This window comes from Anolis sagrei, chromosome 4 (assembly GCF_037176765.1).
Source record: "Anolis sagrei isolate rAnoSag1 chromosome 4, rAnoSag1.mat, whole genome shotgun sequence".
NCBI classification, from domain to species: Eukaryota; Metazoa; Chordata; class Lepidosauria; order Squamata; family Dactyloidae; genus Anolis; species Anolis sagrei.
This window is the reverse complement of record NC_090024.1, coordinates 23358123-23384287: the sequence shown is the minus strand read 5'-3', so window position 1 is coordinate 23384287 and position 26165 is coordinate 23358123. Positions and strand designations below refer to the sequence as shown.

The window sequence follows — 26165 nt, the reverse complement described above, 5'->3', positions numbered from 1 at the left end:
GTAGACGCTTGGCATGTCCCGTGGCTTGGTTCCAAGACTTCATCTTTCTGTGGATACCAAAATCTGTGAACATTTGTCCATTATATATAATGGTGCAGTAAAACTGTGTCCCTTATATAAAATGAAAGCTTCGCTTTTTGGATTTTTTAAGAAATATTTTCAAGTCATCAAAGAGGGAATCTGTGGATACGGAATCCATGGATACAGTGGACCAATCGTAATAGTGATGTGAAACAGCACAGGCAATGATATTTCATATACACAGAATATGTGGCCTGAACTCAAAGAAACGTGTCTGTAAACTAGCATTGGGAGTTATTTAGTCTGATCAAAACTCTTTATGCTCTCAGGTCTCCTATGGGATTGTAGAAGAGCAACATATATTTCAACGAGGTTCAATGCATGGCCATACACAGCTCTAAGGATTCCATCCACAACGGAAAAAGAAAGATACGATCTCACCTAACTTCTGGTTCTAAGGTGGTAACACGCCATTCACCAGCTGTGGTTCGAGCTCAACTTCAATCTGAACACAACTTTCAGGTAACTAAACAAGACATGATTAAATAATCTGTCATAGAAGGAGCCATGGAAAAACTCACTATCTTGGCCACGTACTCAGGATATTATTTTCCAATTGTCCAGGCTCAAAAATAATGAACAGTGACTGCACAGCCAATAAAACAGGGATGGGGAAGATGTGCCCCTCTAGAGGCTGTTGGGATTTAAACTCTTATCATCCATTACCATTGGCTATACTAGCTAGGATGGATGGGAGCTATAGCCCACTAAATCTGGAAGCATGTACCATCCCATGATAAAATATTTTTCATAAATTTTATGAGGAAAAGTGTTTGCAAAATCTCTTCCTTTTATCTTACAATTTCATTTGCAAATCACTCCACTTGCAAAACAGGTCAGAGGGCACTCATGACATTATCAGGTGTCTATATGAAAACAATGCAAATATTTCCAGAGAAAAGGCAACACAATTAACTAGGTATAAATGTCATGACAGGTTCTGCCCTTTTTTGTTTGGCTAAACACTCTTGCCATGCGTCCTTACTTTTCACATAAACACATGCACAAATCAGAGTACAAGTCAATGTTGGGAAGATATTCTAATGATCTTGTACTGGGTACAGCACTTCTCAAGTGGCACAACGGGAAGGTAGGTGGGAAGGACAAGAAAAGGACTGAGCATGACATCGGGCAGTTATGAACCCTTTCTTATTCTCAAATGGAACACAATCTTACATGTCTTATTCCAGTTCTGTTTATGCAACACCTCCAGGAAATTATTCCTGAAGTAGTTACAAAGCCTTTTCTGATTTAAGTCCTAAATTGTTCTTGTACTCACAGCTTTCTCTAAGTTAATTAGCTTAGCATTCTTCTTGGTCAGGTTACAGCTTTAACTGTTGGTTGCAACTCATGGTTATATTTTAATTTTTACATCTTTCCATATATCCCACAGTGGAGTCTTAAAGGCTCTCCATTTGACAACACACTTCTATTTAGTAGACACTTCCACCCCAATCCTTAAATACAATTAAAAATTGGGGGATGACCAGGATTATCCCCCTAGATAAGCACTTTATGTGCCCACTGAAATCAGAACCAGCTAATTTTTTACTCAGCTTCGTATTCACAAGCATTAAATTTAATAAAACGACCCCAATAAAAGTTAATCAGAAGTGTTTAAATGTATCGGCAATAAAACAAATTTTATGGCTAGCAGAGTCAGTTATCTTCTGTGACAAATTAACCAACCACTCAAAAGGAGATGCATCGGTGCCATTTTAATGATGAAAAATGAAGACAAATCAAACATAGTAGAAAGGCAGACTGTGCTGCTTTCTAAACAAGAAGCACTGTAGACACACAAACACATGGGGGGGGGGGGAGAGAAAGGATTCTTCAAATGTAATGGTATCAGGGTCAACAAATTTTGGCTGACCGTACATGCAAAATATGTGTTGTCACCAGAGCCATACAGATTCTACACACACACATATGTACCAGGCTGAAGTATTTCCCTTGATCTCTGAGTTTACTTCTAAAATGAACTGCAAAATCAAAACAATTGGCTAGTTACCCTCCCTGGGTGCAAGCACTGAAATGCAGTAGGGAAGTAGAAATTGCTCTGTTGTTGCATCACAATTCAATAGGCTTCTAAAGCCCCAAACAATCTTAGCGATAATCCCTGCTCATCTAGAGCTAAGCTAAAGAGGAAGACAGAAAAACAGTCCACATGTCCGGCAAAAGCCTCCATGGGGTACTTTTGGGCTACCTTTCAATTCTGGACACAAGGTGGAGTGAGGAACTTTCATATGTTATTGGGACTACTATCAGTACCAGACAATATGGTCAATATGTTAGTGGGAGTTGGATCAGATTCCCAGTTCCTAGACTACATCCACTTGCTGATCATAGGGATTACAATTTCTACAATTTGGGTATTTTATTTATACATACATACATCACTGAGTATATTTTGATGCTGCAAGTCAGCTACCCAACTGAAAAAGGTAGCTTTCCAGGCAGTTCACATTGTTTGCATTTCCTATTTCCTATCATAATCCCTTCCAAGGAGATTATATAAAGATTAAAGATTCCCCCTTTTGATGAAATGGATTAAAATAGCTATCACTTTCAAAAGCTAGGTTCCATTAACAAAAGGTGAGCTTTGTGTCTCTCAATGTCCTTCCATTAATAAGCAGCTTAAAAACACCTCAAGTTGTTCTTTTTGAAGAGAGAGAAACAGGCATAACAAGAGTAAGGCAAGGCAGCCCCACATGTAAATGTGCGAAAATTAAAGCCACTTGAATATGCAACCTGATGGTTATGCTTGGCAATCCGATCGGCATCATTGCTTATTAAGAAACAAGGAAAACTCTCCCGGGAGGATGTAGCAATGGCCAAATTGAATGATTAAAACCAATTATCAGTCTTGTCAAGTCTGCAGGATCTTAAGGGAAAGTTCAACTCACTTCCATCAACCCGTGCCCCCACCTCTACAGCTTAAACTGAAGGTTAAAAGTGGGTTTTGGTTTTGCTGCATAGATTGCATACTCCCAACTAATTATTTGCCGATTTTCTCTCTTGCTCACCTCATATTAGGAGAAACCCAAAGGAAAGGTCTGGCATACATAATGAAGACAATATGCTTTTTTTAAAAAAATACTTGGGGATTCAGAGAGTTAATTGATATTCAAACTGAACTGTTCTAACAAAATCCCAACTGCGGTACATTTTTAACATTTTCAAAGGCACTTTCTATGTCAATAGAGCTCACTGTTCTCTTAGATTGCCATCTCTCTAAAGATAGCATTACACTGCAACCTCTCCAAAGGTAGCATCAAGATCATGAGCACACGTCTACAAGTACATGGCACCTGAATACATATAAAAAATGAACCGAGAATGCATAAAGGGACAAAAAACCACTAATTCTACACTGGGCAGTCAGTTACTTATGGAAAGCCCACAAGTCTCTGTTATAGGCGCAGCTAGCAGTCATTGATAGCTCTACCTTGCTTCAATTTATATGGTTCTCATTAATGCCATTCAAATGTTGAGGCTCACACATTTTGTGGCAAAAAATACCCACATTAAACTATGTGCTGTATAAAGTAGCCTTTCCTTTTGTTTCTCTCCAATCTCATACCACTCAACTTCAATTTAAAAAATCCTAGATAGATGACCCCATTTTCTAGCATTTATTTACCGCATTTGTATACCACCTTTCTCAGCCAGAGGCAACTCAAGACGATTCATTATAAAAATCCTCTCTTCCGATCTACTTTTTCTATCTACCCAATACACCATTTTATATAATTTTATTATATCTTCCTCTAGTGATCGTTTCTAAAATAGCAGCACTACATATTGTAACTTTTCCTCATAGGAAAGTTCCTCCAACCCAATGTTCATTGCAACTAACCGTTTTTGCAGCTGGCAATGCCATTTTTTTAGTCTTGTACTAAAATGTGCTGTACAAAGTTAGTACTTTGATGAAAGACCAGCAACAAATACCTAGTCCTGTAGACTAAGAGCCCAAAATCAGACCATTATTTGGGGGGGGGGTGTTTCCCACCCACTGGCTCCCCTTCCTGGCATGCGTTCTTCTTACCTGGCACCTGATATTTCTACTATAGAGTAAGAGGCACTTGGCTGTAGGCACTGGCAGGCATGTGTGCTTTCCAGGCTTGCCTACATACTCTACCACACACGCACTCCTTGGAAAGAGAGTGCAGGTGTGGCAGGGTATGCAGGCAGGCCTGGAAAGCGCACCTGGAGCCAAGCACCTCTTTACTAGCTGTTAGGGTTTCTGGGAGTTGAAGATCAAAACATCTGGGGACCCACAGGTTGAGAAACACTGCTCTAGAGTAAGAGGCGCTCAGCTGCAGACAAGCTCCAGGCCGGCCTGCATACCCCACCACACACACCCCACCACTCTTCAATAGTGTGTGAGCGGCTGGGTGAGCAGGCAGACTTGGAAAGCTTGCACACTTGCCAGTGCCTACACCCAAGCGCCTCTTACTCTAGAGTAAGAGGAACACAGTTGCAGGCCCACTTTGGGCCTGCCTGCACACCCACCACACATGCCCACCACTTGTTTGCATGCTCCACCTCACACACACACACACTTTCCAAGGCAAGGAGGCAAGTTGCTTGAGGGCTAGCCCTCCTGCTTCCCAGGTCACCCAGATGCCCCCTCCCCACATCCAGATCCTGGAAGAGGAGCAGCATCAGGTAGGAAAAAGGGGAAAGAGAAGGAGTGTGGTGCATCCCAGATCATACCTGCAACCAAGCTCCGGGTATGCCTGCCTGCCTGCCCCACCACACATGCACTCTCTTTCCAAGGCAAGGAGGCAAATTCAGATTCACATGAAAGCAGGCTGTAGGCAGGCTTTCGTATCGAGTCGATTTTCACGTGGGAAGGGTGCTTCCTGTTTTGTGCTTCTGAATGGAAAACACGAAAGAAACTGTAGAAACGAATTTCACACATGTCTACTATTTACAGCTACCTATTTGCACTGCTCATACTCCGGATCACCCTCTTCAAAGTGAAATCAATACTGTCTGATTCAGTGCCTCTATCCACATCAATTTTCCTTGATGTCAATAAGATCTCTATGTTGTCTGAATTAAGTTCCAGTTTGTTTCCTCACATCAGCACTTCATTTCACATGAATTCAAGACTATTCAAGACCACTGGAGCCTTCCTACCACCCAATGGAAAGAACAGACAAAACTGAGTGTCATAAACGTATTAATGGCATTGAATTCTTCCAGTGATTCCATGAAATGCTAAACACTATTACCTATAATGATATTCAGGCTTGGCACCTAGTACTGCCTGGGACAAGCTGATCAGAGCTGAGAGAAAAACTGAGAGACATGAATAACCAACAAAAATGTTGCATCCATCATTTAGCTGGATCTATCATCCATCTGGAAGTACATAGTTACTAAAAACAGTAATACTCTGAGTTAAGTAATGCAGTATGTTGGCATCATTACAATGAACCTACTCTTCATCTGACCTCAAAATGATAGAAGCTTTCATCATACCTAAAATTTGATGAAGAATTGTTTATGCGGCAAAGAAAAATACTAAATGGGAAAAGTAAAACTGAAGTATTCAGTTTTCATTTTTTAAAACAAAAAGTTAATGGGTTTCTAGTTCTCAGGTCTGCAAAGGCAAGCTTTTAAGTGTGTTCACAAAGCTTGCTGAAACTCAAAAGAAGTGGGATTTTAGAAAGATTTCTAATGGGCAATAAGGTTGATTCATAAACTGCTTCATAAACTGCTTCAAAATTACAGGGTTAAACAAAGAAACAAAGGAAAATGATTGCATCACTGCATAGATTGCAGAATGATGAATTTTATGGTACAGAATCTAAAAGATTGCAAAATGATGAATTTTATGGTACAGAATCTAAAAGGAAGATGCGGCACACAGATGCCTATTTAGGATCTGAAGTTCAAACTGAAGATCCTATGTATATAAGATCCACAACATCATCACAATTCTGTGTCAAGACCAACTGCAAAGCAGAAAATTATTCAAATTTAGTTGAGTTGTAAACTCTGATTTATTTTGCATCATTGCAACAAGTCCTGGGGAAAGGCAAGGGGGCTGCAATCATGCATATGCTCAAAGCATGAAGGAGAAAACAAAGAGCATCCACACTGGTGTTCCTTTAAACAATTCTGTGTCTCCCACTCCTTATGTTTGATCCAATTTGCCAACACTGGAGATGAAGCAGAGAATAGGAGTGAATCTACACTGCAGATTTAATGCAGTCTGAAACCATTTTAACTGTCATGGTTTAATACTATGGAATTCTGGCCACAATTCAAGAGAGATATTGACAAGCTGGAATGTGTCCAGAGGAGGGCGACTAAAATGATCAAGGGTCTGGAGAACAAGCCCTATGAGGAGCGGCTTAAGGAGCTGGGCATGTTTAGCCTGAAGAAGAGAAGGCTGAGAGGAGATATGATAGCCATGTATAAATATGTGAGAGGAAGCCACAGGGAGGAGGGAGCAAGCTTGTTTTCTGCTTCCTTGGAGACTAGGACGCGGAACAATGGCTTCAAACTACAAGAGAGGAGATTCCATTTGAACATGAGGTAAGATCAGCCCCCTCGCTGATGGTGTTTCGAAAAAGATTGAAGACATGGATGTTCAAACAAGCATTCGATTAATCCGGTGCAACGAAACTGATGATCAAGGATTGGTAATCACAGACGATGAAATTGGATTGCGATTCTAGTTAAGAGATGCATTGGATTGTTATTGGTGGCCCAATAATATTGTGTATTGTGTATGTGTTTTTATGCTTTTTAAACGGAATATTGTTGATTGTTGTAGTGTTGTAAACCGCGTTGAGTCGCCAATTTAGGCTGAGAAACAGCGGTATACAAGTGCAGTAATAAATAAATATAAATAAACATGAGGAAGAACTTCCTGGCTGTGAGAGCCGTTCAGTGGAACTCTCTGCCCCGGAGTGTAGTGAAGGCTCCTTCTTTGGAAGCTTTTAAACAGGGGCTGGATGGCCATCTGTCAGGGGTGATTTGAATGCAATATTCCTGCTTCTTGGCAGTGGGTTGGACTGGATGGCCCATGAGGTCTCTTCCAACTCTTTGATTCTATGAGTCTATGAATTATGGGGGCTGTATATTTTTACAAGGTTTGTATCCTTCTTGGCCAATAGCGCTGGTGCCTCATGAGTCCCAGGATTCCATAGCATTGAGACCCCTTCTACACAGCTGTATAAAATCCAGATTATCTCATTTGAACTGGATTATGTGGCAGTATAGATTCAGATAATCCAATTCAAGGCAGATAATGTGGATTCTCTGCCTTGATATTCTGGATTATATGGCAGTGTAGAAGGGTCCTGAGTCATGGCACTCAAAGTCATGTCGGACTGCATTCAGTCTACAGTGTAGATGCACCATTGGAGGTGCAGTACTATTTCTCACTTTGTACATAGAGTACAGGAATGTAGAACGCTCTTAAGAAAGTCTTACTGGAGCCACATCCCACTGCAAACCTCCATAAGTGCAGATATATGTGCACCATGGAGACTTCAAGATAGATACCACCCATTTCAAACAGGAGACTTTCAGGCAAGGAAAGTAAAACTAGAACAGTGAATACTTCAAAAGCACTGGCAGAAAAGTAGCTTGCAGAAGCTGACTTTCAGCAAAAAGCTATCCACCAATGACAGGCAAGGAACAGCATCTTCTCAAACTGATGGAGGCATGTCCAGAAATGCTGCTCCTTTTCTCCGTGAACACCAACAGCAATTTTTTTCAACTCCTGACAAATCTTTCTGTTGTGGAGTTATCCCAGCGCCTGAACTTGCACTTCGCCAAAATGTACACTGCATTTACAATAACGCCTTGCCTTTCACAAGCCTCTGATGAATTATATCGAACCAAGGTCTAAATCACAGAGATGACAAGCAACTATAGCAGTTTAGCATAGACAAGTCTTGAAATAATATTATGATCAAAGTAGAAGGCAGCCTAATAAAACCCAGGTGGCTCGGGCTTATCATACATGGTACTCATTACTTCAATTGCTCTGTTTAATAGATTGCTTGGTGTCAGCAGGAGGAGGTTTCTGCTATTAATTCCTCCCGTTATAACCCTACATGTGTTTTCTGGAGCTCTCTGATAAATCAGCTTTGCCCAGGAAAAAGTGAAGGGGGGCAAAAGTCTATTTTAGAAGTCAAACCTTTTACCACTGCTGGCAAAACCACAGAAACCACTGTGAATTTGCTTTATTCACTCTTAAGACAAGGCTAAACTAGTTTCTTGGGAGGTTCCAGATGACTCAAACTTGCCAGAGTTTTGCGTGGGTTGATGTGTTTCACTCCACAACCCCAAAAAGCCACACAAAAATGCTAACCTTGTGGCAAAACATTCTATAAATGCCAGATAAAGGTGCTCTGTTATTTTCACATGTTTCCTTTCATTTGGTCTACAGTTTTAGATAGCCACTGAATGACTTTGCAGCTATGAAAGGTCAAGTACCAGGAGCAAAAACTTTGCTTTCTTGTTTACAGATCTTTTAAAAATCACATTTCACTGAAAAAAGAGAAAAATTCAGTTGAATTGACAGTCTTCAAAATCTACAATAACAATTTTTAACAAAATGCATACATTTTATACATACTCGGGTTTGAAATTAAGCATATGGGTTAGGCTTCCTTCACTCGGAATTCCAAAAGACTCTAAAACCCAAGAAGGTCCACATATATGACTGAGATAATGACACTTTTGTTTGTTGATGGTTCAATGTACACAATTTTTATTTCATGCATAAAATTATTTTAAAACTGTATAAAATGATCTTCAGGCTATAGGAAACATAAATTAATGCTGTGTTTACAGACCTGGGTCCCACCTCCAAGAGATCTCATTATGTATATAGAAACATTCCAAAATGGGAGGGGGGGGGGAAATCCGAAAATTCAAAACACTGCTGCTCCCAAGCATTTCAGATAAGGGATATTCAAAGTATATTGCAGATCAATTCTACACAATCATTCTATATATGCATACATGAAGAATTTTAGGATAAGAGATAGGGGAAAGTACCTAGATTTGAGGCTTGGGAGATAGTACTTTGCAGTCCGCTGTAAAGAGAATGTTGATTGTAAGTGTTTTATTACATTTCTTTTATCATTTTCACGAGCCATATAACACCATGGTTATCTCTGCAAAGCACCCTATATCTCCAAATAATACAGCTTTTAAGAAACTTTTCTTACAACTCTACATGCATTGTTCATACTATATAGGGAATACAATAAACTGACAGAAACTTTAAAATATGTGTGATCGTCTAATAAAAATGCCAGGATGGCCAATCCAGTTTTGTGGTTTGTTTTTATTATTTCCGCCCATGCATGGCATTATACTCAAGGATCAACCATTTTCAAAGCTGTCCCAATAACAAGCTTTCCTTGTCAAGGTTGTGTCCTGTTATGGATGAGGTGCTATTCAACATGTTCAGTGTTCCAGGACTGGCACCCAGTGTTCAAACAGATTCTTTACATCTGATCTGCTCAACTCCCAACAAGGTTTTCACGCTGCTTCAAGTTCCTCTCCTTCCCTGCCAGAAATTGTTTTCCACAATGTTCTTAGATTACTGAAAAACGTTCAATATCAATTTTCATGAATGGAAATCAATGGCTATGTTAGGAGGGACTCATTTTTGGCTACTTAGCATGACAGACTCCAGAGGATTCTATTAATAAAAGCATGTCATTGCTATTATTAAGTTATTCCTGGTACTTTATTAAGAAATAAAGGAACAAATGTACATATGAAAAAGTAAACTACATCCTGAGTCCAGCAATACCAACAGGATTTTTTTTTCGTGTCAGGAGCAACTTGAGAAACTGGTGTGAGAGAACTGGCCGTCTGCAAGGATGTTGCCCAGGGGACACCCGGATGTTTGATGTTTTACCATCCTTGTGGGATGCTTCTCCCATGTCCCTGCAAGAGGAGCTGGAGCTGACAGAGGGAGCTCAACCTGCTCCCCCCGGATTCGAACTGCTGACCTGTCCATCAGCTGTCCTGCCAAAATAAGGGTTTAACCCATTGCGCCACCTTTACCAGCAGGATAACAACACACTTCAATGCACTACTACAATGCACACAGCTGCTTTGCATGTCCTTTGTGAAGAGAAAAAGCAGGGTATAAATAAACATATAATAAACTAATAATACTAAACCACTGCATAATTTCTGAGAATGGGTGAGAAACTATTTTGTCCAAAAAAGTGGCTGGTCAAACCCAAAGTCTGAGGCCTTTGCTAATAAACTATCAAAACATTAATAACTGAAAATTCTTTATGTAATGCTATGTTTATGTGTTTACTGCATTCAGACACAACATTAAAAGTTTCAAACTTTCTTTCATATTCAATTGTTCCACCACTTTCATTGTATGTTTTTTCAAACATCAGTTTTACTTTATGCAAAAATTTCTTAATAAAAACCCTAATTAAAAAAAAGTTTAAGAAAATCCAAAAATTAAGAAAAACGTATCCATGGGTCTTCTGTCTCCCTTCTTTTTTATATTGAAAACTATGCTTTAAATCTACAAAATAATCAGGTAGGAAAATGAATGTTTTTACTATTTTCAAAATTAAATGTTAACTTGTACAAAGCAGTGGCTGCTCAATTCAATCCAGATCTGTTGTCCATTCCAGGCATGACTATGGACGTTTCCCAGATAAGGAATCAAAGCTGAATAATCTGTCCTCCTCTACATGACAAAATGGGGCTTAATGTATCCTAATGTAATGTTCTTCGTAGCACTGGAAACTACCACAACCACAGATCAGCCTGTATTTCCAGGAGGAAATCATCTTGAGAGAGTCATATACATCTTTCCAGGCTTCCTTTTAAGAGGTAACATACTGCCCTCTCCCGTATCATTCCAAGTTTGTCTTACAACTAATTTTTCCACATATATTTTTTTTAAAAGAAAAGACCTATATTCTAAGAATTTTAAAACATTAATAATTCATTTAAAGAGCTTTGTGCCAGTCATCGTAGGCATGTTTACACAACTGTGTTTCATACTTTAACACCTTTTGCTTTAAAATCATAGTGTTGGTAACAGCCAGCCCCAGAGTCAAGAGACCAAAATCCTGTGTGGCAAGCTTGGGTGCCATCCTGTACTACTGCAGCCTGAATGGTCATAAATGCTAATAAATATTAAATCTCTCCTACAAGTAAACTTTGAATGTTTCAAATAAAAACTGGAAATTATACCTGGCACAAAGTTGTAGAAACCCAAGAATCCACTGTGTTGGACTTTAAACGATAATATATTTGAACTTCAACCTTCTGAAAATCTTAAAATTTCTGTTACATATTCATAGACATTAAAGGTTCAAATTTCTCTGCAAAGAAAAAGTATAGCTTAGCAGCTATAAAATGTAGGATATGTTTGCTAAAATGTTATTTTCAAGCGCACAGCAAAGACATGGTTAAGCTTCAAATTCTACACATAATGTGATTTAAGGAATTTTAAAAAAACATATTGAAAAACTGAACAATTATTAATGTCTCTACTTCATGTCAGTTAGACACAGTCCTAACAGAGCTACTACGTCAGAGCTTCTTGAGGCTGGCTATGGAATCCTTGACTGAGCAGCCCCTGACAATAGTTAAAACTTCTGCTGAGTTGATTCAGAGTATGAAAAGCATTTTGATTCAGAATCCAATTCTAGAAAATATTTAGCTCGACAGTATTGACTTATGTTTCCACTATTAAGTTCCCATATGCAATTCCAATGTATGACTCAAAAGCTTCCATTTCTGATTGTAAGTTTTTACATTGTGCTTGTTGCAGTTCATAAAGACAACTACTTTTGGAAGCAGCTTTCTTAATGGTGCAAGAAACTGCATTAAAAAGATGGTCTGAGAAGCTCAACTTCATGTGTAGAAGTTCTTTGCCTATAGTCTTTTAGGCACTGTAAATTGTGCTAGAATACAGTCAGAAGGATGTTATTAAAATTTCAAAACCCCATGATTATGTCATATCATCCAAGTTATACCCAAGCCTTTATATTTCGTTTCATGGAAGGTGAGCCAGCAATAGGAAGAAATATCCACACACATTTTTTCACGGAATGGCTGAAACAAACCATAGTCCAAGTTTAAGCAGAAATTTAAAGATGATCTCAGGAATAATTGTTCAAAAGTAAATGCTGGTGGGTTCTACAAGGCAGTCTCTCTCAGGTAAATTATGCTACAATTGCAACTTGAACCATGAATAAACAGAAAATGGTGTATTCAAGCAAGAGAATAATAGAAACTATATAATTGTCCTCTTCACCAAAAGATTTGTGGCTATAAACCAGAAAGCCAAGTGCTGCCATCCTAGAAAACTGATAAATATTTACATTTTCTTTCAAGCCAAGGATCTCGGCACATTCTGTACCTATCAGTGGTAAGATAATCACAACATGTAAACATGTTGCTGTACTGGGAAAAGGGGAATGGTTGGTTCAATGCAACCTGATCACATACATTTATTTTCTAGAAAGTTATGTGCTGATATGGGAACCATTAGCAGACATAGAAAGCCTCAATGGCAAGATGCCAGTCTAATGCCGCACTACCCATTTTGCTGTTAACTATTAACAAGATTAAATGTCGGCATTTACTTCTTCCTTATAATCTGACTGTGCACGTTTTGAGAACACACTCTCCCAGTGTTTCATCCCTTTGCAAGGAAAACCTGTTTGTTTTCTTGCTTTAAATAACAACTGCTTATTAAATTAAATATTCACAGTGGCTCTTGGATGCATTTGCACAAACTGTTGAACTGAGAGTCGTACCACTTTTTAAAAGCATAAGATTGCCACCTCCTACTAAATTAAGGATGGCTAGTTGACACAAAGAGATTTTCTAGGACAATTATATTCCTAAACTGTCATTTTTTCTTGAATTGTAGTTATTAATGTGTTTTGCAATACAGTAGAGTTTTGCTCATCCAACATAAACGGGCTGGCAAAACGTTGGATTAGCGAAAATGTTGGATAATAAGGAAAGATTAAAGAAAAGTCTATTAAACATCAAATTGTGTTATGATTTTACAAATTAAGCACAAAAATTATTTGCGTTGTTTATTTTGCATATTTGTATCCTGTTCTTCTCACTCCCAAAGGTGAACTCAGGGCAGCTTCACAACATGTATCATTTAATGCCATACCACAAGTTTATAAATAACAGTTATAATTAAAACAATTGGTTAAAAACATCAATCATTAGAGCCGTCGCAAACTAGGTTCCTGCGGGAGAAAACCTTGCTAGCATGTCCCTGACGTCATGAACCTGCGCCTCTCTCCCCGCCCCTTTCTCCGCCCCTTTCTCTTTGCCAGCGTGGTTTTTCCTTTGCTAGGGCAGCATTGCCCGCATTTTCTCTCAGTTGAATTCTGCCAACTGAGAGAAAATGCGGGCAATGCTCCCCTAGCAAAGGGAAAACCACGCTGGCAAAGAGAAAGGGGCGGAGAAAGGGGCGGGGCGAGAGGCGGAGTCTCATGACGTCAGGGACATGTTAGCAAGGTTTTCTCCCGCAGGAACCTAGTTTGCGACGGGTCTTAACATCATGTTTTACAACAAATCGACAGGAAAAGAGCTCAATACATGGTAACATTATGTAGTAATTACTGTATTTATGAATTTAGCACCCAAACATCACAAATGTATTGAAGCAGCTGTGGATCCAGGAGGGAGGCAGACTGCGTTGGATAATACAGAAAATTGGATGAGTGAAGGTTGGATAAGCGGGACTCTACTGTATTACAACTAATCAGACACACTAAAACAAACATACTGCCTGGTTAAATAAGACAGCCAAGTACTGAGGGGGCATTACATTTCATCAAAATGATAGGAGAAAGGTAATTCCCTACTGCTCCTCTGCAACATATTCTAAAGAGGCAACGTGCATGCTTTGCCTTTGCTTCTTGTGATTATTATCTCATCTCTTTTTGAGTGTATACTTCTAGTGAATGGGGCTCACTAATCTAAATGCATGATTCCAACTAATATTGGAAACAAAGCAGGGTTACCCCTGATTTAGTACATAGAGAGGAGACCAAAGACCAAACCTGTAGGTCAGTGGTTCCCAACCTTTTTTGACCAGGGACCACTTTCCAACAGTAGTACCAAAAGGTTACTAATCAGTTTTTGGTCAACTTCAGATTTGGTTTTGGTTATTTGGGGCGCTGATTCAGAATTCTGCATTGCATAGACCCCATCAGCTCTAGTTTCTGATATAGAACATATGCCATCCAGTACTCACCATCCGCTCGCCCACAGAAACCGATATTTAACAATCTAGAGCTGATGTGGTAGTAGTAATATTTCATGGGTAGTCAGCCACTCCCTTCCCATCATCCCTGTTGCCTCATTTCATGAGACCAGTGGCTCTTGTTGCCGCATAGTTTTTAGGCAACGGTGTAGTAATGGTGAGGCTGCAGACCATATTTTCATTCTTGCAGACCACTGGTGGTCCACAGACCACAGGTTGGTAACCTCTGCTTTAGGTGATATTTCATAGAAAGAAACAGGAAAAACCACCTCTGAGTATCCCTAGCCTAAGAAAATCCTATGAAATGTATGGGCTTACTCTGAGTCATTGCATGACTTGAAGGCACATGCCCAGAGTTTTTAGAGGAAACTCTGAAGATTAAACTACAATTGATGTGATTTTTTTCAACAACATAACAGAAGGGAGAAATGGTGTGAAAGAGAAGGTTTTTCAAAGCTTAGTTTACAAGCTTCTTCTTTATGTAGTGTCAATAGTATTGCTTTTAATTCAAATAGTCAAACCAAAACAAACCAGCTCAGAATCAGCTCACCGCCGGGAGAGATTTTAGGGACTCAGTGAGCCCCAAGTTCTGTGTCTGATACACTGGGACCTTTCCATGCTCCCAATGACTGGCAGAGCCCTTTCCTGCATGAATTCTTTCATTTATCCTGCCCTCATCCAAAAGCGTCAATAAACATATGGATCAATTCATTTTCTCCAATAAAAGAATAAACTAAATAAATACTCAAACATTTGCCTTTTATGAGGTAGCTTGGGTAGATATAGCATATGAAGGAATGAGGGGAAACTGTTCATAAAGTGAGCCAATATATAAAATTTAAGCCCAGTAAAAGTGCCAGACATCCCAAATAAATAAAGACAAGCAAAAAATACTAATCACCTGGCTAAAAAAAAGAGAAAGATTTTTCAACGAATAAGAGCAAGGAAGAAACCCAAAAGATCACTTGGTTTGGCCTTCCCTCAGCTGATCTCAACAAACATATAAATTTAGCTTTGTTCATATTAAAATTACTATTAAACACTCATTAAAAGTAAACTTGTCCTATATCCTACAATTACAGCCCCAGAATTCACTTGTCTATGCATATCATTTATGATTTTGGAATTGTTCTAGAAAGTTTATTGTTGAAACTGTAAGATTTTAAGCTTCACATCTTGTTGCTTTCAAAAGCATTTTAGAATTGAAACTTTGGCATTTTCACTAATATGTTAGCAATGCCAAACCTGAAAGTATTTTACAACAGCAGAACAGCTGGGCACTTCATAAATTCCCCACCTGTAAAATATTGTTTTGAATTTTTAAAAGGTAAGTTTTTATAAGCCGTACCCTATGCAACAATATATAAAAATATCAGAGTATACTTACACTTTGTTTTACTATGAATGTGATATTTTAATGTCCATAATTTTTAAATAAATCCAGCCATATAAAATGTACAACCCTTTCCTTTTAACGGTTCCAAAGCTCAAGTATGAAGGGATGTAAGGGTAAAGCCATTAATTTTACTCTGATATGTCATATTTTAGTTTTAACCCTCATATATTTCAGTGTAAAGTTATCACAGCTGCCCAAGACTAAAAGGTTTATATAAATTTTCAGTTAACCAGTGCCAAGGTCTTTCCACAAGTTATCAGAATAACTTACATGCAGAACATTCAGCACGTTTGTTACCAGGAATGTTCGGCAGTTAAGTCAATAAGCTCCAATAAGTTAGCATTTCCAAAATATTGCCATGCACAGCAAATATCCACACAAGACCCAAAAAGATTAATATAAATAATTTAGCATATAGATTACCTCTGGTTGTGGACCTACATAATTTTTAAAGCCTGTGAAATTCCCTGCAGCCGTACTCTTTCCTCCAGAGATTCATTCTATCAATTTAGGAAAGATGTGGGTTTTAAAAAAAATATGGAAGATTAATGACACATTATTTTTTTCCAGAGAACCGTAGCCACCGAAAGGTGATGATGTTTTGTGTTAACATTTTAGGCCACAGGAAATGAAAAGATTCTTAAACAGCTGTTTGTCTTGTAAGCCATGAAATGCAAAAAATAAAATGAAAAAATAAACGGTAGAGTACACCACAGGCCTGTATGTCATATAATTATGACTAATGGGTAGGAATTTAACTTAGTTTGGACAAGTACGCTCCTAAGGCAAGACCTGCAGGCTATTTTTAGATGAAAACAAGCATCTACTGTAATGGAATCAAACAAAGGATACCAGAGATCTAAGGGGATGGGAGTGAAGAGGTAACTTTTTGTGACAATTTTCGGAGCCTTTCTTTAAGCAGATGGACCAAAGGCTTTGTTGCTTTTGCCTAAAACAAATGCCACAAATCATTACAAATGATGGATCTCTTCAAAGAAGAGTCACAAATCAGACAAGTGGGTTTATATCCACAAAAGCTCACACTACAATAAAAACTGGATAAGATTCTACCTCATTCCTTTTTTCCTCTCTTTTCCTTCCTTCTCCAAATCAGATAATATGTTATTTTTCTGTGCTCAACAGCCTCATAAAAGAAAAGAATGGCAGGCGAGTGCCATACTTCAGAGAGATACTTTATAGGTATCCAGTGGCTTATGTAGGCCCAGTTACCTTTATGCCACACCAAATTTGTTCTGGCTCTCTTGGTCTTAGAAACACTTTGCCATGTGGCTTGGAAACTAGGAGAAAGAATAAATAGCCCCACAAAATACAGTAGAGTCTTGCTTATCCGACCTTAGTTCATCCAACGTTCCGTCTTATCCAAAGCTCTTGCCAAATGGCCCCTTTTCCGCCAACATTTCCCCTTCAATTAAAGGAGCGCTCCTCAACTCTCTCTCTCTCCATTCCCAATCAGTGAAAAAGGCAAGACAGATAGGAGGAGGAGGGAGGAAATGAGGAAAAGAGGCAGGACTGGAAGCGGAAGCATCCCCCCTCCTTCCCTCTGTGATTTCCACTCTCCTCTTTCCGCATCTGGGGCACTTCCTGCTGGGCCGCTCTAGCCCCAAGTCCTTGATATTAGTATTGTAGGTGCCGCGTCAGAGGGGTAACAGTAGGAGACTCCGTATTATCTGACATTTTCATTTATCCAACATTCTGTGGCCCCTTTATGTCGGATAAGTGGCTACTGTATAGCCATACCTCTGTTAACAGAGACTTGGCCAACAAGGCTTCTTTTTATAAAGCAGTCTAATGGGATGTTTTTAGAAGCATCCCAGAAGAAAGGGGGCTGGAGAAACACAAGCGTTCAATATCAGCTTGCAGCAATATGGCTGTAGTAAACAATGCAATAAACACGGCTGAAAATGGGAAAGAGCAGAATTCAATGCTACTTTAATCTGGGTACTTGCCTACAACAAGCAAATTAAACAGCAGCAGTTTTTGTTTACTTATGCAAGGCTTATCTGACATGATAGTTTCATTTCACGTTTACATGTTAGCTTTAAATAAAATGCTTTCTGGAGCATGATGAGCTGCTCATTTCTGTGTGTGGTATAAATACCTATTCCTATTCTTTCTATGGCATTTCTTCCTCAGGTAGTATATTCTGCTAGAATGTAAATACCAGTAAAACATTATTTCATTGACTGAAATATACCCACACACAGGTATGAAACATCATTTGATCTAATTCCAGTTCTCTGGATCATGGCTCTCACAAGCCATTTTTTAATTAACATTTGAATTGCAAACAAAAAAAATTCCCACGTCACTTATAAAATCGTTACATACTTTCCCTGGATTCATTTAAAATTTCTTCATTGTACAAAGTGACATCCTTACAGCTAACAATATTAGCTCTAAGTACCTGTCATATATCCACACAAGATACAGAATGAAATTTTGCAAAATGCAGAGAGATGCGGAAAATAAAAAATGATGTTAATTTGAGGCACATTTCCAGCTCAGTCTAAAAATATGAAAACCGCTGGTATGCTGAGGGTGTTTAAGGTTCTTTCAGAGCTGGCTCTTTCCATTAAAAGCAAATAAAACTAGCTAAAATTCAGATAGAAAGAGCTACCTGGTAAACTGAACAAGTACAATTTCCCTACTTCCTATAGTGTAAATTACCAGAACAAAAGATATCTCCTTCTAAGTTACCTAATTACATAAAAGCAACATCAAAATGTATTTCTCTGAAACAGATTAGTTAAAAATAGAATATTGTATATACTCATGTATAAGTCTCAAAATTTTAGTAAAAATATTGACCCAAAGACCTGTATTAAGTTATTCACAGATCAATGGAAGTACTGTTCTTTAACTCTTATAGAAAGAAAAAAAAAGAAACCATCTATTCCTTTGAGTAAGGTGATAAAGGATTCCATTCTGGAAGAACCTACAGGTAAATGTCAGCAGTGGCATCCAGGGGTGGCTGACCACTGAAACGGCACAGGCACTCTGCTCTCTCAATTAAATTGCACTCAACTGATCCATGGGCCATATTGAAATCCATAACTTTGGCCACAAAGTCTTAAATTCTAAATGAGGTTGATGTATACACAAGTATATGAAGTAAATGAAACATGATGCTTTAGGAAAGCTGACAGTATGACTAATGCCCAGGTTGGAAATTAGACCTGTGACTCTTCCCCTATATCCATAAAAACTGCTATGTGACCTGATGTTTTCACACCCAAAATTTGTCAGTGCAATGACGCCGCATATCTTTTTCAAAAAAACGAAATGTTGCTGGGAGCTGTGGAGGTGCTGAATATGAAAATCTGAAATACACACATACTTATCTGTAGGGTTTATTGAAATACCTGGTTTTAAAGCATCTGAATGAACAAGACAGGCAGTACATTATCGGTTTTGCATTTGACTCAATGCACTTTGTACTTGCAGAATTTGGCTGTGTAAAACTGTCTTTGAACCTCAACAAATGGAAACAGCTTCCCTTATTTGCAAGCCTATTTTTACGGGTAACACACACAAACGCATACACGCACACACACTTACTTATATACAAAAACAGATTTTTATTAAGCTGGGTAACAGTGCCCCCTAATGGAAAAATAAAATAACCACCTATTTTTGATTTTAAAAAAACAGAATAAACCTTTTACCATTATCGCTGTGAAGAAACATTATTTTTAATCCAGCATTTTATTAATACCCAATTGAAAATTATTTCAGGCAACAAGAACACACAAAGGATTAATTCCGCCTGGTGGTATTTGAAAGGAGATACTGAAGTTCACCATTAGACAGGTATCCTTTAAAGCAGTGTTTCTCAACCTGTGGGTCCCCAGATGTTTTAGCCTTCAACTCCCAGATATCCTAACAGTTGGTAAACTGGTTGGGATTTCTGGGAGTTGTAGGCCAAAACATCTGGGGACGCACAGGTTGAGAACCACTGCTTTAAAGGATTTTAGTAGTACAACGAGGAAGATAAGGTCCTCAGAAGGGAGTGATGCATTTCAATATAACTGGAGAGCAAAAGGTTGGGAAAGCCTGATTTCTGTACATGTAGTTCCAGCAGATCCCTGTTTTGCAACCATTTAAGCCTCCTAGATCACCAAGGTGTCACAGCTGTGTACCAAAAAGAAATGCAAGTTTCAAAAATCACTCTTGTGGAGCATGTATTCTATTAAACAAATGCCTGGCTAGTAAGCTATTTAGCCTCACTTTTGCTTGAGCCACAGTGACAGCTCATTGGGGCAGGATACTAGGCAATACTGGTATTATATCTACAGCATGTTATGAACTCCTCTAGATAGTTTTGTAGACACACACACAAATGTTGAGGGAATGGTTGGACATTCTTGGGCCAAATACAATGTACAGTTTTGTTTTGTTTTTTAAAAGGATTCTTGTGGCACCATGAAGGCTAACAAGTTTTATTTGGCACAAGTTTTAATGGGCTCCAGCCCATTTCATCAGGTGTCATTAGAAGTGGGTTGGCATCTACAACCACCTTAGGCCAAATAAGACTTGTTGGTCTTCAAGATGCCATAAGGCAGCAATTCTTGCTGCCACATACTAAAATAATTCCACTATGCCTCTTGGTAATGTGTGGAGAGGAAAACAGTGTGCTAGTAGAGTTCTGTTGGATTTCCCTTCTGTCTAAATGGTAGTGCATGCATACACCCTGGTGGGGCAGACTGTTCTACCAAACAACGCACTTGGACATCTATTGTTGCTGAAACTCCATTATCTCTATCTGGAAAGATTTTTAATGCATGTCAATCTGTGTTTATATTAGTTTAGAAAGAAAAACACACCGTCTTAAGGCTGCATAAACAAAAACAAAACAGTAATAGGTATCTAGACTTTAGAGAAGAGCTGGTGAGAAGTGGTAACTCTCACATTCTCCCTATACATTTGTTCTATATGTGTAAAGGACGCATAACATAGGAACTGGCCATTTACTAGTTAATCAAGGAGGTCTGTAATAAATACTAATAAAGTGGCTTTCAGCATTTGTGGCTTCTCTAGCAGACTACAAGGTCAGCTCATGCTACAGGGATAGATAAGATTTTCACCTTAAAATGCCTGGGAAATTGTTCCTTTGTTAAGATAGGGTGATCATCCCTCTTCTGCCTGGAGAAATAGCTGTCCCTTCCAGAAAAAAAGAAACTACTTTTAATTAAGATTCTAGGCTCTCATGCTGAAAGGAGGGATTCAGCCGTACTCCAGTCAAGAAAGCCAGCCCACTGAAGTAGAACTTGATTCATCACAGTTTTGTCCAGATGAAGAGATGTGAGCTAACCACATCTTTGCCTTACACTTCATTGATGTATTTTGCTCAACACTTTGATGAATTAAACCATTGTTTTTGTGCCCCTGAGGCTCTGCTTCATTATGACAGACCCACCAGTCTTAGCTGGCTTAAGATTGAGGCCCTGAAATCATTACACTATGAGAGTTCTGGAGCAGATACTAAAATCAGGCTTCGACTAATGGCATGGTATTAGTGGTGGTATTAATTTAATTTGTAGCTTCATTGGTCTGAACACCAGCTAAATGCAAATTCCTTTGAATTCATCCAGTTGCCACCCTTCACCAAGAATCTGTCTTTCTCTGTTTTGTTTTGTCTTTGAGGAACAGCAAGCAAGTGCATTTGCTAGAATGCTGGTAAATTAAATAAGCTATTTTCTTGCCTGTAAAACAGTTGGTGGCAACATAAAACTGGTATGATTCACTGTTGATCACTGCTCTTCAACAAATTGCCCCGGTTCTATCAAAACACACTGCATTATGCACATGCTCCACCACTGTAGATAATCCCTATTCAAGGTTGGGTTGCATATCTATAGATGAAAATCCATGGGGAATGAATGAGAATTGAAGAAACTGAGGACACTGATAATTAATTTGACTGAATTCATTCTAGTCTTCTACTCTCTCATGATTCTGTTTGTCCTTGGAGAAAGAGGTTCAGACCTACTCTACCAAACACCTCTCCAAAAATCCTCTCAAAATGAAATATTAGGTAAGAAATTCAGCTGTCTTGAGAGCACCATATCATTCTGTCTAAAATGAAGCAGCTCCTCTAGGCTTCAGTCAACAACATGGTTAATATAAAGACTGGCAGGATGTACAACAGAGAATGCACCAAGATTGAGCAGCAGCAGGTTAAAATAACATCTGACACAGAAAAACAAGGAGTTCTATTCCCAGCCCCTGGCTGTGAAGAAAGGGCACATTTAGCAGTGGGTGCTCATAAGAGAGGAACTTTTACAGCAGAATGACAGAAAACAAGGCACTAAGTAAAATAGAGCTGATAGGAACTGATCAGGAATTATGCTTTCCATTTTTCCAGCTGAGAAATACCATTTACCAGGATGTCGCACAACTAGTTACCACACAACTAGGGTAAGATCTGAAGATAAGGATAAAAACAGCAAGAGCTTTCCACTTGGTTGTGGTCTCTCCACAGAAAGGGAGAGAAAGGAAGGATCTCTTCAGGTGAAAAAAAGCTCTCAATTTTGGTTTCTATTAAGGGTTTTTAGAAGCTCTGAAACTAAGTATTCCCTCAATAATCGGGCCAAGATTGGCCTGGTAACTCAGATCGCAATGCTAGAGTACAGTCGGCTGATTTAGTTCTGTAGATGATTCATTTCTCAAAGATATTAGTTCTGACAACATAGTTCCTAAAAATATGATCAAATGGAGTAAAAAGTCCCTCAGCTGCACTAAGATTAATCTCCATTTAAACACAAAATCACATCTCTCCTCTTCTGAAGGGTACTCCAAGTGCCACACACAAACAAAAGAATTCCATTGCTAAATGAGTCCCTTGCACACAATTTGTATTCTTCAGAACTTCAGCCATTCTCTCTCTTCAGGATCTTCGTTGACAAGCTTACAAGTTGGAATGCAGGCTAAAAATAATTTTTTTTTAAAAAAGAACAACATTTATTGTGCCACCCATGAGACTATGTCATTCATCCTCAAAAGTCATATGTCATGAGACAAAGAAGCAGATGTGAAATAATCTAAAATACAGATGAAGAACCAGTGGCTTTCAAGATCTTGGTGAACTGCAGTTCTCATTAGCCCTGCCAGCCTGGCCATTAGTAAAGCTCAATAAGAACAGCAGGCTCATCTGCACATGAGGGGAACACAGGAGAAAAACCCAAATTCCACATAATTTGAGACGATCTTAACAAGACCTGAATTTGACACCAAGAATTGACATTCCCCATCCTATTTCACTTGAGAGCAGTACTCTCCCGAAAAGCTCATCTCATACCTAATTTGATATCATTCTGATTTTGGGCAAAATAATTTTAATTCTTCCATGTGTTACATTTGTGTCAGTCTTCTATACGGTAGTGTTTTAATATTTTTGTCTAAAGTGAACTATGAAACATTTAAGACTCTTTCCTGTCTCATCTACAGACATCAACGCACAGTGTTTTTATGCATAACAATAATCATAAATCCAAGCGGAACTCTGCAGAGTTACCATGAATGGTTACCTTCATCAAAATCAGCATCATCCTCTGTATGTTGAGGGAAGGGAAAGCAGTTGGTGATTTCAAGCCTGTCATCTACCACCAGACCCAGCAGGACACCTTGAACCACTTCATTGCCTTGACCTTCTTCTTGATAATGTTTGATGATCTTCAGTACAACCTGAAATGAAACCCTTTGATTAGTTTGGTGTCATTTATAACAGAGATGAGCTGAATGTGATCTATGGAACAAATGATGCCCCCGGACACCACTTCTTTGGCCTCAGAAGCCCCTATCAGCCCCTCAATCACCCCCCCCCCCCCAAACTCCTTTAAAATTCCAACATGATTTAGGGGCAATTCTGATTGCCCCATTCTACACCAGTTTCTGCCCCAAATCACACTGAAAGCACCCCAAATGCATGAAAAAACCTTATACTCCTAACACAATCCCCACACTCCATAGAACCCTGCACTACTCCCAAATAATTCCATTTTCCTCTGTAGTTGTTCTCAAAATGGCAACAGGTCATAGACCTGCTAATTGGGAGTTTTGAGAACAAGAGATCATAGAACATTGTCTCCAAATTAAATATTTGTTACCCATTTACTTTAAGCATTGTGTGAAATTTGTTTGGGTCTCCTTAAACTTTTGGTTAATTGACAACAAGACACTCTGCTACTTCACTCTTGTTAATTAGCTGTTTTAATGTGTTCTACACTGCTTTATTTTAATGATTACTTCCATTCTAACCCAGCCTCAGGATATTTTGTGGAAAGCAGAGATTTCAAGAAATGTAAATAAATAAAAAGCTACAAACCAACTACAGTGTTCACATAGGACCTCTTGTTGTCTGCAAGTAGCAAAGACCTTCTAGGAACTCGTGCAATGGGAGGTCCGCAATATACAAAAGTGGTTGTTTTTTTTAAGTGTGAGTGTTGGAAATGTGGCATGCTTCTGTTAAGGGTTCCAGTCAGCACACACCAATCCAAGCTTCCTCCTCCTCTCTCGTATTCCATTCTCCAATAGTCATCCCACATGGTATGATCACAGAACACAGTCTTCAAAATGGGTACTCCTAAATAGACCTTGTGCTTTTGAAAACTATGGAACTCCTCCAAGTATGTTTGATACCTCCCTTCTTACGTGCAAATGTTGTCCGTTTTGCATCATGCTCAGGATACACATTCCGCTATTACAACAGAGGGTTGATGATTATTAGCTTTCTACACCATCTTTTTTGCTGGATGATAATGGTAACGGTCTATATTTATTCCCCACCTTTTTCACAGGACAGTAAATAGCATACAATGTAATTTATACAATTTAAACAGAGACAGCCTTCACAGCCTTTTGTTAAATGTTTGACTAAATAAAACAACCTTCACCTAGCTCAAGAAATACAGCAAGGAGGAAGTTTTAAAGTAGGGCAGTCATTGAGAAAGGGCCCTCTCTCATATTCCCAGCAACCAACCTTGTGATGGTGGTGAGTCTGATAAAGAGACATCTCCTGTGGATCTCAGGTGCTGTGAAGGCTCATATCAGGTGGTACGGTCTGACAGGTAGCTGGGACCTAAATCATATAGGGCTTTATAGTCATAATCAGCGCTTTGAACTGTGCCTGAAAACATACCAGCAACCAGTGGTGCTATAGAAGCATGGGTGTTATATGTTCCCTTTAGTCAGTCCCAGTTAACACTCTTAGCTGCGTTTTTTGGTAACAATTAAAATTTCCAAGAATTCTTCAAAGTTACATTATAGTCTTCCAAACGAGATATAACCAAGGCATGTGTAAGTACCTGGAACAAGCAGTTCTAGGAATAGGCACAATGGGAATACAAGGTTTTAGTGTGCAAAAGTATCCTGGCCATTGTGGCAACCTACATAGGTTGTTATCACTTCGTCTGCTGATTCAGCAGAGAAGGCTCTACCCCAGACCTGCAAAACCTGTGGCCCTCCAGGTGTTTTGGACTCCAACTCCCAGAAACCCTAGCCAGCTTGTCCAATGGTAAGGAATTCTGGGAGTTGACCCGGAGGACTACTTGCTCTTGTTTCCAAATTAAAGAGCATGTTAAAGGTCTTTCTTTAGTCTTTCTGTGCTCAAAGTAATCACCTCTCTCCTACCTTCTAAAACACTCAACTTAATTAAAACTTCTACAGATAGGAAGAAATGGAACAAGGTGTTCTTTGGATCATGGCCTAAATGTGAAAACGAGCATAACATGTCAACTAAGCAAAGTTTAGGGCCTACTAGACTCAGAAAAAAGAGCAAAAGGTAATCAAATGCAGAGTGCTTCTGAAATAATCAAGAGGACCCAGAGTCAAATTTCTGCTCAAGCTGAACTAATTACCAAGCAGAAGAGAAGGTTTCATTAAGGAAATTTATATTAGGATTAACCTTCTGCTCAAATACCTTGGCACCCCCTTCGTTAATTGAAATACGCAATAGATATGCAGCCCCATTATAAGATGCACCGATGCATTCCCAGGAAATGATGCAGATATCGCAAATCTTGGCACCTAAATTCAATACAGCCCAAGGGCTAGGTTGTCATGTTCTATTGAACGGAACCAGTAAATATGACAAAAGTCAACTTCTTTCTACTGTAACAAGATCTGCCTTCGATTTGCAATCTCATTTAAAACAAAGGGTGCAATCGAGTATCACCATTATTCTGAATAAATATGTAAGTCACCTGCAAACAAAGTAGAAGCAGAAAAGAGACAAAAGGAAAGAAGCTGGTGTCCGAGATCTGAAGGGATTGAAGGCTTTTCATCTGCACCTTTCGCACAGTGCTAGCAATCAGTAACATGACTGATTTGCTGAAAGAAAATTAATACACGTATTTATGTGTAAGTTTAGTCAAAACACTGACCCCATAA

The 26165-nt window shown here is 38.9% G+C and overlaps 1 protein-coding gene across 1 annotated transcript in view; it reads right to left on the bottom strand.

Moving 5' to 3' along the window:
* EIF3H (eukaryotic translation initiation factor 3 subunit H) overlaps positions 1-26165 on the bottom strand; it is a 79816-nt gene that overhangs the window by 41241 nt on the left and 12410 nt on the right. The window contains exon 2 of the mRNA XM_060775805.2: positions 23306-23462. Within this exon, the coding sequence (XP_060631788.1) occupies positions 23306-23462 (157 nt within the window). The remainder of the gene's footprint in view (positions 1-23305; positions 23463-26165) is intronic.